Genomic DNA, 20,355 nt, shown 5'->3' with positions numbered 1-20,355 from the left:
TAGTTTTAATTTGAATATACTTATTTACATTTTGAAATGTTTATTTTCTACTATAAATTCCCATGAAAAAGTTAAATATGATAATGATAAAATTATTATGATAAAAGCATAAAAATGAAAATTATATCATGTTTAAACAAAGTCTGTCTACATATCTAATTTGAGTTCAGACATGTTTATTTATTTTTAGATCTTCTCCCCTCAATTCAATTTTCTTAATTAATTAATATGTTTAATATTAACATCTAATTCTCTTTATTATTATTATTTTATATTATATAATTTCGGTAATTTTATAATATAATAAGAATATGTCTGGTTTTGCATGAACACTCAAATAATATAATGTTTTTACGTAAATTAATTATTCAAATGTTGTGTATTTTATTAAACTAAAATTATTGTTAGGTCAAAAATGATTTTTTAAAAATGAGTATACGGCCAACTATTATGAAAGAAATGGATAGGTATAAATCTGACAATTCTTAAGGCCAACAAAACCCACACAAAATATGCAACAGGCGTAAAAAATGGGAAATAAGCTGTGTAGAAGAGGATGCGAAGTGCATTCTTTCAGATGAAACGCATAAAGGACATCAATTTGCGGGACCAGAAAATGGATTTTCCCTTCGGGTTTTCACAACACAAGTGCGCTCGAGGTGAAAAATCCAAACGACCGTGTACGGTGTGAGATCTCAGCGTTTTTGCTCCGTTTGATGGAAATATGCTAAGCAATGTTCTTGAATATTTTCTATTTACGGAACTCAAGATGCGAGATGTACAAAATATATTAACAAATTATTAATACTTACCTGTTTTATTAGTTTAGATTACAATTTTTTAGTTGTTTTTTGGTGGGAAATGGGGTTTTGGAGTTAAGAGAAAACTGATAGATTACGGAGAGATGCTAGATATAATTTTATTTTCCACAGAAGTACACGGTTCCTTAATGTATACATAATATATTAGATACATGGTACTTTGGATATAATTACAAATGTCCTCAAAAATAATTCAACACATTTTTCTTTAATTCTTAAAATGTAATAATATTTTTAATATACAATTATTAACATACTAAAAATTAACAATAAGGTCCTTAAATAAGTCATGTTTATTGATGTTATTTATTTAATCTACCTGAAACATAAAACATTTGTTTTGAAATATAAATATGAAAATTTTGCTCAGTTGTTTAAGGTTCAACTGCTTTTAATTGTTTTAAATTTATTAGGAATGAAATGTAGAAGCATTAATTAATTAATTTTCCAATTATTAGAACAATGAATTACCTTTTAATTGTTAAATAATAATGATTAAATTGTTAGGAAAACATTCAAACAGACTTTATTTTTAGGTACTTATTTTAATTTTAACAGACACAAATTGTGTCTTTTCTTAATTGGCAAAAAATTGCACCTAATAAAAATGTTAAAAGGTGTAATTTTCGGCAAATGATACTTGAGATTCAAAGATCATTCGTTCAAGATTACTTTGAACGTCTCCATCTCATCGAATATTCACAGAACGGAATAATATTTCGATTTCTAAAAAAAACCATTGATAAAAAAACCGAATAGTTGAAATTGAAGAAGAACTGGGGGGGAATAATAATGGTAATTGGCGTTGGCCACATACATTACTTTGAAATTTCATTTGGTACGCCGCTCTATCCCCACATTCCTTTCAGATTCGACCAGGCGGGCTCCCGTTTTCCCCAAGCACCTAGAAAACAGATAAATGCACACATTAATACATCGTTTCTGATAATGGATGTATTCTTTTCACAAGCTAAACGAAAAACAATACGCGAAAATTGTTGTTTAATAGTATTAATATTTATTGTAATAAAACGAAATTACAGAGAAAGTTTTAGTAAATCATTATTAACTACACACTTTATAAACTTTATTCATTTATGGTTTTTTAGTTCTATACCATGTGAAACGTTTTAAGGATTATTTAGTTATTTTGGAAAATGTCCGCATCCCATATTTTTATACCCTATATATCCGACCAGATTACGGACCGTGATTTAGAGTTTGATTTCGATTTCGTGGAGGTAATAAAAAAGGGGGTTTTCGCGTCGAAAACTGGCATTCTAAATTCCAATATTACGATAGTTTCGCCCTTTATAAGTAATTATTGGTTTTACGTCTGTCTGATATTTTCCCGTTTATTCTGATATCATATTTTTTATTATTTTTGTAAACAGATGTAAAAGTATATGTAAACTAAGTATAATTTTATTAAACACTGGCAAAGTTTTTGAACATTTGACCAGACGTAAAAATTTCATTTTTTTTTTTTCATTATTAATTTTTAATGAAAATATCCACCGCGGAAATTCCGGTATGTACAACTTTCTGCGTAATTAAAAAAGTTTTTCACCGACCAAACATTTTGTCAAAATTAGACCTGACGCAAAATCGAAACTACCAAAATTTGCTATATGACAATTATTACATGACTGGAAAATATTTCGTACCACGCATTTTGTTCCAGTTGTTCCGTTTGCCCCATCCACTGTTGAACTGTTGCCAGTTACGTTTCTCCTCTTCGATGCCGTCGATTTCTGCCTCCGGTCCGAATTCCGTGTACGGTTGTTCCATTTGCGGATCCCTTTCGAACATCGATGCCAACTGGTTCACCGCCAACTCATCGTCTGGTGCCATTCTTTTGCCCCAACCGTTCTAAACAAAAAAACTTCATTACCACACTAATAACCAATAATGAACAATTCGAAGGAGTTTACTCCGTCTAAATTTTGGGAGAGACATCAAGCATCACAGAGTAAAAGTCTCCCATTACAGGGCAAACTGGAGATTTTTACTGCTTCTATCGAGTAGAACGTCTTTCAAAGTTTTTAAATTAAGGGTTCTTGAGCCTGAAGAAAAGATCAACCTCAGCTTTGATTTCTTCTTTAGAACTTCATCATTTACAGTATCTTGAATACAACATTTTTAACAGAAAAAATGTTTTATATACAATGTAAACATAAAAATAAATAGCAGAATAGAAAGGGTTAGAAAAAATTCATAAATACGGTATAAATTTTAAAATATAAAAGTTTATTCAAATAAATAAAAAGGTAAATAATGTAACTTTTTTCAGAACCTAATATAATTTACTCTTACTTGAACTGAAATGCAGACATTCACGGTTTAATTTAAATGTAATTAGGTCAAAAAGAGCACTTGATAAATATTTACACAAAGACGATAATCTTAAGAACAATATTTGTGTCTGGTTCCGCCGACTCATTTATGCGGATAATGTAAATCGCTTAACAGACTTAACATTTTACAGCGTTTTGTTCATCTGGAAACCTTCTCAACATCGTAAATATTACGTTTTAAAACTCGAGTCTCTCCAAATGTATTATAATTTTCTTACAATAACGGTCGGTTTCAAGTTGCTCATTCCTTAAAATATAATTTCGCGTAAGGGTTTGCTTTCAAGCAAAATGAGATCAACCAGGACATTATCATTATAACGATACCTGAAGTCTGTTCCAAGCCCGTTTCTCCACAAGGGAAGGTGAATCGTACGGCATCATTTGGTCGTCGTAGTTTGGAACGCTGCGTTTACCCCATCCACCATGCAACCCGTTCCAAGCCCTCTTCCCCCAAATTTTCAGCTCCTTATGCCAGTCCCGTTTCGATATTTCGTTCAGCTGAAACAAACAAGCAAAAAGAGGAATATTAAAATCATGTAGACAGTTTGAATATCAAGCTTGTGGGAATAATAGAAATGAATTCTTGTTATTCCGGTCTGGTACGAGGAGGTTTGCCAGAAGTAATGATGTGAGTGGTGGATTAAAGTCGGACGTTTCGGCTGGAATTTGCAAACTTTATGACGGTTTTATCGTCGGGTCACTCGTAACGAGTCAATTGCTCCTTGAATTGAAGTGTCTTTGGTACAAAAACACAGAAGATCATCGACAAATTTACAAAATTGTTCAAATTTGTTAATAAAAAAACCCTTTGGGGTTGTTGTGAAAGTAAACAGAACAGTCGTCGAGTGAGATTGAAAACGGATACGGGGGATAATAAATTGAACGATTCGTCCTTAATCCAGCAGGAACTCGTTAGTAGAATTTGATTTGGGATCATTGGCGTTCGATGGGACAATAAAGTCGACCCTTCGCCACTTTTTACGACATAATATTCCTTTTGTTTCGAGTGTTATCCCGCTCTTTGCGACGTTCGATCCGCTTTTCAAATTAAAATGTTGGTCGTTACGAATCTGGAACATCTGTGTAACATTTCCAAACTGTATTTTTAGTTCTGCAGTTTATTAAAACTGTACAAAAACAAAAAAAAGGCAATGTCGCCTCCATTAAATAACAGCAAAGTATTTATTATCGAAATGACAACGAACATTAAACGACTGATTAAAAAGCAATCAGCGAATCAGATCGAATTAATGGAACAATATTGACGGGAGTTCAAACTGGAAAAATCCTGTTTTCGAGTGTTTAAATTAATAAAATATCAGACAGCTTCTATCTATGTTTAACTGGCGAATGCATTTTTATCCTCGATTCAGTTTGTTTCATGACGTTTTATTATTCGGATAGATATTTGTTTTCGGGACCAGTTTTATCCTGGCTTACCCTCGTTCGAAATGTATTCATGCTGAGTTCCAGATACGGATCAGGCGGATATCACATATGATATGAAGACTATTCAATTTTTCCCGCAAGGGAATGTTTTTTTAAGGGTTTATATACATTTATATAGTTTTGGCATTTGATTGATACCTGTGGATTGTCGTCGATTGAGTCGGATCGTGAGATGGGGGCGACGGGGGCGATGTCCTCGGCGACGACGGCTGGCAAAAGGGCCGCTTCGAGGCAACAGGCTAATACGACACTCCATAACCATATGCTGCCGCCGCCGCTTTGACCACCTGCCACCAGGACTCCGGACACATGGCGCATTATTGCTATAACAAAATTGCAGTTATTACTAACTTTAATTTTTATTTTTAATCAGTTTCAATTTGCTATTACATATCTTAAAGATTTTTTATGTTTGTTTAGAAATAAAAAAGGTATGTTAAAGAAAGAGCTAAATAAATGCAAGTATTAATTAATATTAAAAAAAAAACTAATATAAGACTAAAGGATAAAGAGAAAATTATAATATTCGTTCTGCTTGTTTAATTTTGTTGCTCCTAAAAGAAGTTTGTTTGAAGGTAGGGCAAAGGAAAATCAAAACAGATATAAACAAGATACATTAATGAAAGTTTTTTATTGGAAACACTATTGAATATTAAAAAATTGTACACTAACTTCAAATGAATAAAGTTTAACATTTTTAATAAGCTTTTTAATAATCCTCTTACCGGATTTACATGAAACTTTTATCAATAAACATTCAAATGTCTTTTATGTTTTACATACAGAGTAGAAGTACATTGTTGCAGCATTTAAAATGAGTTTTCTGTACAACGTTTGTAAAAAAACATAAAGCTAATTTCGAATCGACTGCACGTCAACTAAAACGAGAGAGGGTCAATTGTGTCATTGATGAGCTATTAATCACTGAAAAAATGACAATAGGAAATAAATAAAGGGCTCATTCACTCCTCTTTAACATTGCCATTTATGATCATTAACCGACATTACATTTGATCCTGTATGTTTTTCCTGTTTTTTATTTTTCTTATAAAAAAATATAAATTACAGTCGAGCTTCGATAACTCAAATTTTTGATAAGTGGAGGCAAATTGGTTGGCAAAGGCGTCCAGGGTGAAATGATGTTGACTCCGACTTTGATTACTCGAAGATCTTCAATTTCTCCTTCATATATACTTTTCTATATTACAAATTGTTTATTTCAAAGAATTATTTATAAAATTAATATATTTTATAATTATTAATTATTTAATTAATTAAAAAACTTAACTTTGACTTTACATGTAAAGTGTAAAATACATTTTTTATTTTTTTTAATTATAAATAAAATATAAATATATAAATTATATATTCATTCCAAACATTTATTTATATATCTTTGGAATGAATGACATAAATTCGTATATACAAAATGTTTAATTTTCTTTAATATAAAATGTTTAGTTCAATGATTTATTTACAATATTAATTTATATGTCTATCGTTAATTGATTATATATATAAAAAACACTATATAGATGTACGACAAGTATAAAATATATATTTTATGTCCTTTTCCTTTATTTATCACAAATTGTTCATTTCAATCAAGGTTTATAAATATATATATATATATATATATATATATATATATATTTAGACATACATGGTAGAAAATAAGTTATTTTATAACAATTTAATTTTTTTTTTTAAATTTTTTATATATAATATTTAAACTGATAAATTTAAAAAGCATATTACATATAGAATGTATAAAAAATATATTTTAAACATTTTATCAAAGTAAATTAAATAAATTTATATATTTATTTTATATTATTATACTTGAAACAAAAACTGTTCAAGTTACTAAATTAAATAAATGTGTTCAAGATATTTCACACTATAGGAAATTGGTTATATGATTCAAATATGCAAGAAAAATTGCTACATGAATAAATACTTTTCCTAAAAAATTTCCTATATAAATTGAAGGGAGAAATGTCGTAGTTGGAATTGATAGTTTCCATTTATCTGAAACTGACGTTCGAAGTAAATAAAATTGTGACCCTACTCTACCTAGGTAGAAAATAATATTTAAATAAACAAACAACAAATCCAACTTGAGGAGTTGAATAAACTAAGTTTCTATTTAAAGTTGTTCCCGAACCTAATTAAAAACAGTGAATTGAATTACAAACAAACTGAAGTGAATGCCAAAGTGCCAGTAAAGTAAAATTAGTCGATAAACAAACTAAAATACTATTTTGTCGTGCACAAACGAAACAGGAAAGTTCATACTTTAACAAAAATCTAATATAAAACAGGAGGTGCATCAAAAGAAGCCGCCGGAATTCGCATTTCGTCAGTCCCGAGGGAAAACAACGAAACAGAAACCTCACATCAAACGTAGTGAAAAAATGTGGATGTGTACTTTGCGTCCATAGTCAATAAGAAAATGTATACTATAACAGGCGAAATTGACAAAGTCGTCCGAAAAATCGAGGAGGCGTAGGCCCTTTGATCCTCCACCACAAAACATTGAAATACCGACCGACTGGCAGAAATTTAATTAGCCCCGAACGGATTAATTATGGCTGTTGTGTTGATAGTACAAAAATTTATATCCCGTTATTTGTGTTACTGTAAATTTAGTATTATACTAGGTCTGTTAATTAACTAAATTTGGGCCACGTTTAATAATATTAATTGCCGCTGATACTTTCGTCATTTGCATGATGTAAATATTCGTCAGGAATTTGTTCAAAGGATAACTTGTGTTAGTTTTTAATGCTAAGACGAACAAGAGTTTTGAATTTGAATTTTTTACAAACTGGAATATTTCAATTAATTAAACTTCAAACGTATTATTATAACGCTGATTAAATAATTCCACCATAATTTCGTTTCTTCAACGTAAATCTGATATGGGTCCGCAACATCCAAAACCCGAATCCAATTTGCGTAAGGTCAAACTCCGTGTAACGGAGACGTTTTCGGTGAAGCGAAATGCAAATTCATGCAGATAACTGCGGTAACACTTACGACCCACCCCTAATTGAATCTCGCGGAACCCTCCACTTAAAACCGATGTTAAAATGCATAAAACGCTCGCATTAAAATCGGATTTCGTCCCTGGTTACGGATTACCCGTTTAATCTCGGTCTTCACTGCTGTTTATTAACAGATTTCCGTAATTTTCATTAACTTAACGGCTACAATAAAGTGACCAACGTCCGAAAGAGACGTAAACCAAAACCGTCGCTGTTTAGGTTTCAGGCGAAACAAAAAGGAAAATAAAATCCTGAACTAAAAAAACAAGAAAAAAAAAAGCATCTCGGTGCGCAATAAAAGTGAGGATTTATCGGGTAATCCGAGAACGGGGCGGTTTGCAAAACCGTGTAACGAACAATGAAGTTTTCATTAACACGATCAAATTAGTGACGGGAATTAAGAGAGATTTATTTTCGACAACTCGAAATGCGCCCGCCGACGCACCGTCGGAGGAAACACGGACCAAAATGGATCAGCAAAATGATTTATTTATTTATCTTGAAATTAGAAGAAAAATCCTTAAAATATTTTTTTACCGTTTGTATAATTAACTCTGGAAACAAATTTAGAATACACTGTGCCACTTTAATAATAATTGATTATTATTATCAATTTGTGAAAACGAAAAAAAATAAACGTATACATTCGTTGTGTATTCGTTTAAAAATAGGTTTTTATTTATAATTCTTACAAATAATCTTAAAAAATATTGTTTTTCTAAAAAAATTAAAAATGAACAAAATTGGGTGTTTAAAAAAATAAAAATTTGAACTTAATATGGGGTAGTTCCATCTCTACTACGAATGACAGCCTCACATCTTCTGTTAATTCTCAAAATCTGGGTTCAAATTTCATTTAGGTGCAAATTCTCCCAAATGCTCCACATCCTCTACGTTATTTGAACTGTTAGGATGATCCCTTAAACCTCTCCCATCGATGTCCGAGATGGTCGTTAATTTATTAGAAAAATGCATTTATAATGTGTCGATTCCAAAAAGGTCATCAGATTTCATATATAAAACGATAGAGTATGTGATACAGAAAGATATCTCTTGATTTTGAGGTAAAAATTTCTTACATTTCCATATTTATACCTTTTGTTTGGGTCTGCCTTCCCGTTTGGTTATATTATTGAGTTTTCGTGAGCTCTATTTTGTATAGATTTCTAACGTTGTTTAGTATGAAAACACTGAACTGAAACTATGGCAACCACAAGCAGACGTGAGTGTGTAACTCATCTCTACATTTTTTCTTATATATGAATAATTAAAAAGTAAAAAACTCATTTCTGGCTTTGTGAAAACACTGGAATAAATCTTAGGTTCCATGTTTTGAATGTAAAACCTGTGTTGAATTATTACTACAGTAAACAGTCTCTAAAGTGTGGGGTCCATGTCTTGGACAAATCTTAATCTATACCAATTCTTAAGAAATACCCACTCCAACCTTCACCAGTCTGGAAGATGATACAGAATCATCAACCTCTTGTGGCGAATACGACAGTAATAAGGACAATAGATTTAACAATTCCTCAACGTTTTGATCAGTAGATCTGACAGATGAGGCATAATAATTATTCTGAATTCTGGTATTCACAATTTATTTAAGAATATCAAGATGACCACTAAATGAGTGTGTAATTTATGTCTGGAACATAATTCCAAGTTGAAACAGTTTAACGATAATCCAAGAACAAAACTGACAACATAAAAAACTAAATTCCATCAACGTCTCGTCAGATTTGAATCAACTATCTTCAAGTAGAACAAATTAATAGAGTTAATTAAACTGCGGGAACAACCATAAAAATATAAACAGCAGGAAAACAATTTGATGGCACGTTGCGTTTCGCGTTCAGTCATCAGAAACAGGGGTTGGTAGCTTAAGGGCTGCGTTCATTCAACGTCGGCTTGATTGAACAGGCCCACGTATAATTAACTCATAATTCTGGTACCGAAGAAAATGGATCGCGACAGTCTGCGAGAGTCTGGCACGCTTTAACTCGCCTGAAAAATTACCTCAGTCTGTTGCCGATGTTTAGTTTTTTTTCTTTTGTTTTGTTTCAGGCGATGAAACATTTTTAATTTTTTACGATTATATTAATGTCTTTTTTTCAGACACGTAATGAGTAAATTTAAAACACTTACAGGTGTGCTTTGGGACCAAATTTAAGATTTTAATAAATTGATTTCTAAATTTAAATTTTAGAAGTTTTTTAAATTATTTACAATTATTTCTAAATTATTAATATAATATCAATAATAACATTTTAATTATGTTCTATTTAAAATTTATATTTGTATTATTTAACAAATAAAACTTTATTTTTTAGTTATAAATTTAACTTAATATAATTTATTAATAATTACTAAATAAGTATTAAATTTTTCTGATGTAAATATTTGTTGTAAATTAAAAGCATTTCTTTTATTCTAAATTTTAACTTTTACTAATATTTTTTTATAATTAAGTTATATTTAGTGATATATCAATTTTATCAATTGATAAAATATATTATTTTACAATTATATTCTGGTTGAATTAAAAGCTTAACTTTTGCGAATTTTATTTTATTTATTTATAATTTCAGATTTTTTATATTTTTTAATGATTTTCAATTACAATGTTATTTGAAAAATAAATAAAATATTAATATTTTATGAATAATTGATATAATTGATTGATAATAGTTTTAGGTTAATATAAAATTTCTCAATCTTCTCAATTTTTAATAAAAATTTTAGTTTTATTTTAATGATTTTCAATTATTTGTAGTATTTGTATTTATATAGTTTTCTATTCCTTTATTTTAGACAATTTATCTAATTACAGTTTTAATTATACGTTTACGTTAAAGATTTTTGACATGTTAAACTGTATACTTTTAGATATTTTGTGCAAACAATTCATGTTTAATTGATACATCCTTTTAAAATTGAATCATAATTAAGATTTTTTGTACAATTCTTGTTAATTTAAAAAATTTTTTGTGGAAAGTTGATTGATATTTGATAAACTCATCAAAGCAGATAGTAAATAAAACAAAATCTGATGAATTTTCATAAGTAGAAGTGGAAAAAAACACGTTTTTCACACACTCCAAAAACTCTTTGAAGTATATTAATTGAAATATATGTGCTCTTTGAAAGGTCCCACGAAACCCTTTCCTTTCCGATGAAAGTTTATCTGCATATCCAATTGAAAATATGTTTACCCTATCCACGTTGTTTATTCATTCATTTAACTTTTCCTTCTGAAAACTTTAGAGTGTGTTTGTTTTAAATATATATCAATGCAAAACGAAATCTAAAAAACTCTTTGCCACATCGTCTTTGAACATCCAACAAAAAACCCGATTTAATCTAGATTTTTAATATTAATAAAAGTCATTTCCAACAAAAATTTATGATTATTATCAGGTCATTTTCTTATTTTCATTCGTTTGTGCTAGTTTCGCCTTCAACTGTTGCAGCTTTCAAGATAATGACCGAGTTATTATTGGTTTCAGCACTTAATGTTAATTGGATTTCGTATCTAACATAATTACAGCGATTTTCAGCAAAATTATCATATTATTGACGTTTTTCAGACATTTGCAACATGGCTGACCTACATAAGTGCAAATCATTTACCGCATTAAAACCGTTCTCAATTAAATTCGTACTTTTTTCGAAACATGTATTTAAATGTGTCGAAATGCATAATAGTAAACTAGTTTTAAACCCGTGAAACGTTTTAAAACGGCGCTTTTCCACGGTGTTATTTCAATTTGAACAGTTTTATCTGTTTTCAAAATAATGTTTTGTTCACGTAAAAGTTTATCGGCATTAAAATAATGTTTCAGGTCAAACGGTTTAGTAAATTATCTCTTTTCGCATTTAATCCTAATTCTATTAAATTAAATTAAACCCAAATCGTTGTGGCGGAAACTTCCTAATGTCACTCAAGGGACTCTTATTGAAACACCAGTTAAATAGTTCGAATTCACGTACGCGCTACGTAAATTACAAATAATAAATACGATATCGATTATTATTCCCAAGTTTGTGCGGATTAAACAGGTTGGATTACCATGCAAATTTTTCCCAGGTGCGCAAGATCTTCCTTGAACTTAAGACACGGATTTAAAATTAGAAACTCGATTACTAAAATTGCCGGACTTTCGGCCTGTTTAAGTGTTAATTACATGGCATAAAAATTATGAATAATCAATGAGAAACCAGCACAGAAATTACAAATGAGCTACAAAGTTTTAATTGAAAAGTTTTACCAGTTTTTATTGGACAAGTTTAATTTAAATGCGTGATGATTTTGGTTACATACTAATTTTTATATTTAATGGAATGACGAAAATTTAAATTTAGAAATAGAGTTTGGCTCTTAATTTTTATAATTCATTGTCTTAATTTCTATTATATTTTGTCTTATTTCTCAGAATTTTTATTTTGATATTTAATTATTTTATTATATTTATTTTTAATTACAATAATTAATATATATATATATATATATATATTAATTTTTATTTTAAAACAACGGAAATTTGAATATAAAATATACATTTTGGTTTTGACAGTTAATTTTTACAATTCAGTATTTTAATTTCTCTTTAATGGAATTAAAATTTCAATGCTATTAAAAATAATTTAATTTCAATTATATATATTAATTAACAACAAACTTGTTTATTTCATTTTAAATTAATTAGTAAAATTTAAATATTTAAAATAATATATTTATATATTTTTCATTTTTTACATTCAAAAAATGAATATTTGTTTCAACTCAATTTAATGAAACTAAACTAGTATAATATTTTTATGTTATAAGTTAGTTTGCTGCTTAAATATAAAAATGTAAATTTATTTATATTAAACAATACGTTTATATAATAATATTAAATCAAAATAAATTAAAACTATAAAATCTTATTCAATATTCAAATCCAAGAAAATATATGCACTAAGTTAAAAGCTCAGACATTTCTTGACACTAATTGTAAGAAAAACATTAACTAACACAGTTCAAACATCTTACAGTACAAATACAGTTAAAAGCTTAAGCTTTTATTACGTAACATAGTTGTTCAAATATTAATACAAGTGAAGTAATATAAGTTTGATTTTGGGTTGTTCGGTCGAGGTTTTTAATAAATGTCCTGGAAATAATCCGGCACGGCAACCGAAATTAGCGTTTCAAAGTTCTGTGCAAATATACCAATGAAAGGCAAGAGGAAGGCAAGAAAGGCAATATTAATTCCATATTTGAGTGAAACGTATTGTCGTCGTTTCCGAGTTCAATCTTAAAGATTATTACGAGTCAATATTTAGGCTTTAACATAAATTACTTTTCTATTTGTACGATGCGATCGTGATCCCGACCAGTTTTAACTGCCTACGTCTCGAACAACTGTTGCCAAACTCCACGTTTATATTCTACCCCATTGTTTCAACACTGTCTTATGCCTCCTCCAACTGAAACTATTATAAATAAATCGCGAGTATGATTCACGTTTTTTCCTCCTATTTGCGTATTGGATTAACAAGAAATCGAACCGTGGAATACGTCTAGTTAAATAACAACTTGTGAGGATCGATTGTAAACGTTTCGATGTAAAATTGGACAGACGCATCCACCACTTTACGACTTGTTTGTGAACGCAATCGTTCAAATTGATTCGTCTTTCACAATATTGACAAACCGTGCCAAGATAAATTGATGCTGATTTAAATGTTTGCCCAACTGTTCCTTGAATAAATTATTAGTTTACTTAGTACTTTTCAATATTGAACATATTGGCTAGCGTAGGTTTTAACTTACTTTAATCATTTAAAGTAGTAAAATCACAAAATAAATAAAGAAAAGGCCGGGCGTAAAGTGCTGGAAAAAATCTAGAAAGCTAATGCATCAATTGTTAAAACTCCGAAGCAGTCCCATTAATCTTTTCCGCAAAAAGTAATTTCGGAAAAAAAATGTAATGAACAAGAAGCGTTCTTGTCCAGATTTAATAATGAACAAGGCTTTCTCTCCGTATTTCCATGTTAAACCCCGTATTGGCATAATTTTTTCATCGTCGCCAGTCGTTTTATTGTCCAAAATTGTGGTACGTTTCGTTAAAGTTTCGGACGCGGCGCAAATTTCCATGTAAAAAGTAATAAAAGCTGAATAATTTTAGACGGAATGGATTTAAATAACCAGATGGGGTTGGGTTTTAAAAAGAATGCGGGGCTTAATGTAACGGATAAGTGAACGTTAATATGATTTACATTCTTTACTTTCCCGGTTAATTTTTTTTCTGTGGCTAAAAGACGTTTCGAATATTTAAGAACTAGTGGGCTGTTTAGATAAAAGTTGTAATTATCCATGAAAAATTGCTCTGAGAATTAATCTGCAACGATATTTTAAAATTAGCTTTTTAATTTTATATTGGGATGCAATGTATGTGAAACTATGTATTATAATATTAATTATGATGTAATTATTTTGTAATATTCAACTTATTGTAAGCAAATACCCAATTTTATTAATGAAGTCTTATTAAATTATCTGGAATATATTTCTTCATTAAAGTAGGAACATATTAACTATCTTTTATACATTTTCATTTAATGATTAAATAATATTTCATAGAGTTAATTTAAATTTAATATAATAATATAATATAATAAACTTTAAAGTGTTAATCTTAAAATATTAAAAATAATAAATAATGTAAAATAAAATTATTATTTAATAAATTGAAAAATAAATAAATATATTAATTTAAATTTATAAAATATATAATATAGATATAATTATAACAAAATATTTTGTACGTCAAATTTTTCTAGAAAGAGTTTGAGTTGATAAATATTTCCAATCTAACTCTAATTTAAGAAAGTTAAATAATATTGTTTAAGATTTTTATTTTATTTCTATTAATGTCAATGTGTTTTTTAAAAAATACATTTCCAACACTTTTATCATGTTTAGGAATCAAAAATGATGAACATTTTCATCAAAATTTAAAAGACTTTATCGTACATTATGTGTATGTCTGTGTACTCTGTAATTTATATTGTTTGAGTGATAAAAAATATGAAAAAAATTACAACAAAAATAATAAATGAATTCCATAAATAAATTTTATCTGGCATGAAAATTTATAAGCAACTTGTTATTTAGTAACATTTTATCTAATATTGTATGTCATTAATTTAACTTAAAACATTCACTAAAACAAGCACAAATTTGTTGGACCAACACAGTTTTCGAAACTAAATGCGGGAAGTTTTTTTCCAGAACAAACTTTAGCAAACTAAAAGTTCAGTTAGATTTCACGCCTTTTTGTGTGGTCAGTTTTAAAAGAAAACAAATCACCACCCAAATTACAAATTCAATCGACATTCGAAACCACAAATTGATTTAAATGGAAATGCTCCGATTTTCGCATTTATTCCATTTACTCGTTCGTCCACTGCAGAATTAACTTTTTAAACAAAACGGCGGGTTAAATTTAATAATCATTATTAATAGAAAACAAAGCACTTTATTTGAAGTGGACACGTTCCGTTTGTTCGACGCAATCGTTGCGAAAACGGAACAGAATGGGATCGAGAGGGGCGATCAAACGTCGAAACCGAATCGTAATCGAAACATCCTTTAAAGCCACTTAATTTGCGGCGTTTCATCTCCGCAAACAATTGATTCGAGGTGTCGCGACGCCTCGTGCCGATTTCGGATTCATCGACGTCCCCTTTCATCGAACTGAGAGGAACGTCTTCCGAATTGGATTAATTTCCCAGATAAACACGTTCCGAGTCAATAACGTTTTTGTCGGTTTTATCGCTTTGTTCCTCGTGTTTTAGATCTTTCGACTTCGTTTGTAAATTATCTGCCAAATTCTTCAAAGGTAATTGTAAAAATATTTTAATATTTTTCTGTCATTAATAATAGTAAAAAGTAATTTGTTTTTATAAATTATTGTTTTATAAATTTATGTTATTATCATATTTTTAAACTTATTTCAATTTTCCAGTGGACAATTAACAACTAATTAGTGCTATACTTAAAAAAATATATATTTTAATATTCTTTATATTATCAATAATAATATTAAGTAAGCTAAACTTTACAAATTTTTATTTTATTTATAACTTTTTGAATTTTTCAGGTTAGATTTGTTTCTTTTCTGTATTTTGGTTATTAACTCCTTTGTAATAACCAGGTAATTAAGAAATAATTATATTCGAGGAAGATTATACAATTTTTTAGTCATTTTTTGAAAATATATTTTATTATTCTTAACATTATTAACAATAATAATCAGTAGACTTCTCTTTACAAATTTTCAGTCAATTTTTAAACTTATTTATGTTTCATATATATAATTTTTATTTACCATTTAGAAAAATAATTCATTATTTTATAATATTTTATATTATTATTATATATTATTTGTCTCTCGTAACAGTCTATGTAATTTTAAATTTCGGGGACACTTATGTAATTTTTAGTAATTAATTAATTAATTAAGATTAGTATGGTTATAATACTACGTAAGTTCCTTTTATAATTTTTTATTTTTATATTATTTCTTACTGGTATATTCAACAAATTTGTTGTTATAAATTATTGGTGATTAAACTTATTTCAGTTTGAGTTTCTGTTTCAGTCTGGAATAATTAATAACATTTTATTGTTCATGGACTCCTTTGTAACATCCTGGTAATTTTTAAATTGTTTATTTCAATAAAAATTAAACAATTTTAACTTAATTTGATTATTTTAAAATTGTTTATTTCGAAGAATATTGTGTTATTTTTTAGTCGACTTTTATAAAAACAAACAATTTTAAGAATTGTTATTTATATTGTTATTTATATTTAAACTTATATTCATTTTCCATTAATTAATTAATAAAGAATTTTTAATAATCTAGTAATAATTTTTAAATATTTTTTGTGAAATTTTTAAAATTAGTTATATCGTTTTTTGTAAATATATATGCCATATATAATTAATAAATATTATATTATTAATAATGTTAGTAATGGCTATATTTATGAAATAATTAACAAGATTTTTAATGTTTAGGATTAGTTTTAAATGTTTGCTTTTACATTACATTTTTTGTTAAATATCATATTTGAGTATAAAAAAAAATATATCATTGTGACAGAGAATTTTTTGTTAATTCATATTTTAATACTTTTTGATTAATTTTAATAAGTTAATTCAATAGATAGACATCTAATTCCGTAATGCATTCGATACAAACATAATTCGATTAAACTAATGTATAAAACAATATTTTCCCGATAAAAATCTTTCGTAATATCGCAACACATTTACTTCAATATCCAATAAGTGAGTAAATAGTGATCGTTGTAACGGCAAGTCGATATTTTTATTAGCTGTAACATTATCCTGGTCTGAATCATAAATCCGAAATCGATTCAGTAAACATTTTTTCATCGTCGTGATATTTTTGCCCGCCCCGGACTCGTGTAACTTTTCGCACTTCCATTATTTGATATAGATTCTCGAGCGGTCAATTCCAGTTTCGGTGGAGAAAAGTTCAAGTATCATTTCATCGCACAATACGCCGCTGATTTCCGATTGAAGTAATAATAACTAACTGGAAATTGCATTAAACCAACAACGCACGTTTTTATTTAATACGTTTTTAGCGGGCATTTGTGGGTGGATAATTGTGTTACGTTCTATAATTTTTGTACTTGGATTCGTAAATATTTAAGGGATGACGCAAAAGGAGGCAGTTTTTACAGGTGAAACGGATCCCACATGCATCCTTAAACGGTTTTAAAGTTCACATCTAGTGAAAGGCACGAGACAATCAGTCATATATATATATTCCAATGTGACATTTGAAAAAAGGTTATTGTAATTTTCTATTACATATAATATGAATTATCTATGATTTAAAAGGTGAGCTCTTTATAACTAAGCTATTTATTTTTTCTCACATTGTGTGTGAGTGTAGGATGGACTCAAAGGAGGCTACAAAATATTAAATGGGTTCTGCCTCACCCAGCATGTAATGTCTCTACTATTTAGTTATGCCTTTATAAAATGTTTGGGATGTCAAGGCTGAGACTGGTCTCTCTCAAGTTCCCCGAACTCAACATTTTATTCTCGTTAGATCCAAATATTGTTGGAAAATACTTAGTGATTATTTTAAAGTTTTTCTGGTGTCTATTATTAAAGTTCTAAAATTTCCACCACCGGAAATCTAATATCCTGCATTAATATAATAATTTTAATTAAGGCAAAACAATTGCAAAACGATGAAATGTTATACACCTTAATTCCAGACAATCTATTTCGTAATGTAATACCTCACAATTATAGTCTACTCCATTTCGTTTCAAAAGTTCCAGATTCTTAGTTATTTCAGACATTTCGTACGGAACATTTAATGAAAATAACAAAATAAATATGCAGGGATGCGAATTAATTAAGAGATGCGCATTTCCGTGCCCAATAAATGTCGGATTAGGATTTTACGAGACGAAATGACAAATCAGCGGATTTTCTTTCACCCCTTTTCCACCCTGTCTTCAGGCAGGATTTTTATTTGACGAAACCGATTCTGATTCAATACACGAGATTTTTTTAACATCGGAAAAGTAAGCGTCAGCAGATCGAATTGTTTCTTTGTATTCTTCAGATTTCGTTTATCGAAAAAAATACAAATATTGTAGTTAAATGTTTCAACTGAAACTTTAATTAATCAATTTATAATATATTTAATTTAATATTGAATAAAGAACAGACATGACATTAAATTTCAGTAGCATTAACATTTAATTAGGTTCAAAACTTCCTTTTAGAACTTGAAGCATCCTTTGTTTAAATTTACAAAGGTATAAATACACCTGGTTCCTATTCATTCAAATTATAAACTGAATATTTTAATTAACATACGAATATCATATGTTGAACAACAATTAAAACTTTTGTATATTTGTGAATGGAACAAACAATTATTCTAAGAATATCTCACGCATAACAGAAAATTAATTTATAATAATAGACTCTATAAAAAAATCGAATTGTTCTCGCAATTCTTCATTAAAATACTGTAGCTTAAAGTGCTAACAACTAATTATAATCCACAGCTATGCACTTAAATTTAACTCACCTTAATTATTAAAGCCACTTTTAAAATTCATCCCACTTAATAAATAAATTGTAACAAAGTACGACTGTAAAAAAGCAAGATTATAAAAATTTACGGCGGAAACGCGGATGAAAATTGCGCCGGAAATTAGGAAAAACAGCGTCAAGTTGAAACCGTTAGAAATTATCGTCGGTTTCATCTGTGCAATTTTACTCACTCGCAATCGCATTAAAATGTTTCCTGATTAATTTCCAGCTTGATAAAAATTCACACGCCCTCGTTTCATTGTTTTTTCTACCTGTTTCATTGGCTGAAACGTACAATTTGATACAGTTTGTTTTTTTTTGAAATCAAATTTGTGGTTAACAATTATTTGTGATGTGTTGGTCAATGTTAATGCAACGTTGCGATATTAAATATGTTTTCACTGACATGGAAACATGAATTTAATAGTGATGATGAGTTGCTTAATTAATATTGGATTTATTAAAATTATCTTGTTATGTAAATTGAATTTAAAAATATACGAATATTTAAATGTGATTAATATTAAATTACTTTTATTGATACAATATAAGTTTTAAAATAAGTTTCACTAAATGTAAAAATTTGCGCATCCACCATTAATGAAATTATTATATATGTATCGCGTATGCATTCGCCATTTTTTTAAATAAATTTATTTTCGACGCAAAAATGTTTTGTATTATGTAGTAAAATATTTAATGATTAATTAACAGCTTGATAAAAATGTACACTCTCAAAGCTTTGTTGTCTATTTTGTTGACTGAAAAATACAATTTGGTATACACTATATAATTCATTTTAATTAAAATTTTGTTTAACAAACATGTAATTGTAAGTTTATAAAATATTTGTTACAATAAATAAATTTTACTGTTTTCACTAAGCACAGAAATTTAATTGTTATTATTATTAAATTGCTTTTCCTTTTTAAAACAAATGTGATATTTTTAATAATTTTAATAAATTAAATTTAATTTACCATCTTTAAGAAAATACAAAGGAGAAAACAAAAAATTAATCACATTTATCAAAATTAAATAGAAATTAAATAGAAATTAAAATACTGATTTAATATATTATATTAAATAATGTGAAAAATTTAATGAAGCTTAACTCTCTTTAGCACCAAAATGATTTCTAATTAATTTCCAACTTGATAAAAGTTTACGCTCCCACTGTTCATATTTATATCGTTTACTGATAAATTCAATATAATTCAGTTTGTTTAATTATTTTTTTAAAGTAATGCTGTTGAATGACTGAAGATAGAAATTTAATTTTAAAATTAAATTACTTTTCCTAATGTAATATTAATTTTTAATTAATATTTAACATTTCTATACAAACTAAAAGTTTTGATAGGTCGAGACTACATTCATTTTAACTTTAAATAAATGAATTAATATTTTAATCACATTTATTAAAATTATTTAGTTATAAAAATTAAATGAATTTAATATAATTGTATTTAAAATATTATTGTGGTTGACCTTATAGGACTAAATTAAATTCTTTTTATTAATTT

At 28.1% G+C, this 20,355-nt stretch overlaps 1 protein-coding gene across 2 annotated transcripts in view; it reads right to left on the bottom strand.

Annotated features, from left to right (window-relative positions):
- Window positions 1–894: 894 nt before the first annotated feature.
- Window positions 895–20,355, bottom strand: part of LOC109598165 (prothoracicostatic peptide) — a 37,340-nt gene continuing 17,879 nt past the window's right edge. Inside the window, exons 2-6 of one of the 2 annotated variants that reach the window (XM_020014009.2) lie at window positions 4,766–4,950; window positions 3,503–3,676; window positions 2,489–2,693; window positions 1,644–1,725; window positions 895–1,140 (exon numbers count right to left, since the gene is read on the bottom strand). In XM_020014009.2, coding sequence (XP_019869568.2) covers window positions 1,670–1,725; window positions 2,489–2,693; window positions 3,503–3,676; window positions 4,766–4,945 — 615 coding nt within the window. In that variant the 5' untranslated portion in view covers window positions 4,946–4,950 and the 3' untranslated portion in view covers window positions 895–1,140; window positions 1,644–1,669. Of the gene's footprint in view, window positions 1,141–1,638; window positions 1,726–2,488; window positions 2,694–3,502; window positions 3,677–4,765; window positions 4,951–20,355 lie in introns of both variants that reach the window. The other variant, XM_020014008.2, reaches the window with a different exon arrangement.

Source organism: Aethina tumida, chromosome 7 (assembly GCF_024364675.1).
Source record: "Aethina tumida isolate Nest 87 chromosome 7, icAetTumi1.1, whole genome shotgun sequence".
NCBI lineage: Eukaryota > Metazoa > Arthropoda > Insecta > Coleoptera > Nitidulidae > Aethina > Aethina tumida.
Note: the sequence above shows the minus strand (reverse complement) of the source record. Positions and strands in the feature narration are given on the sequence as shown.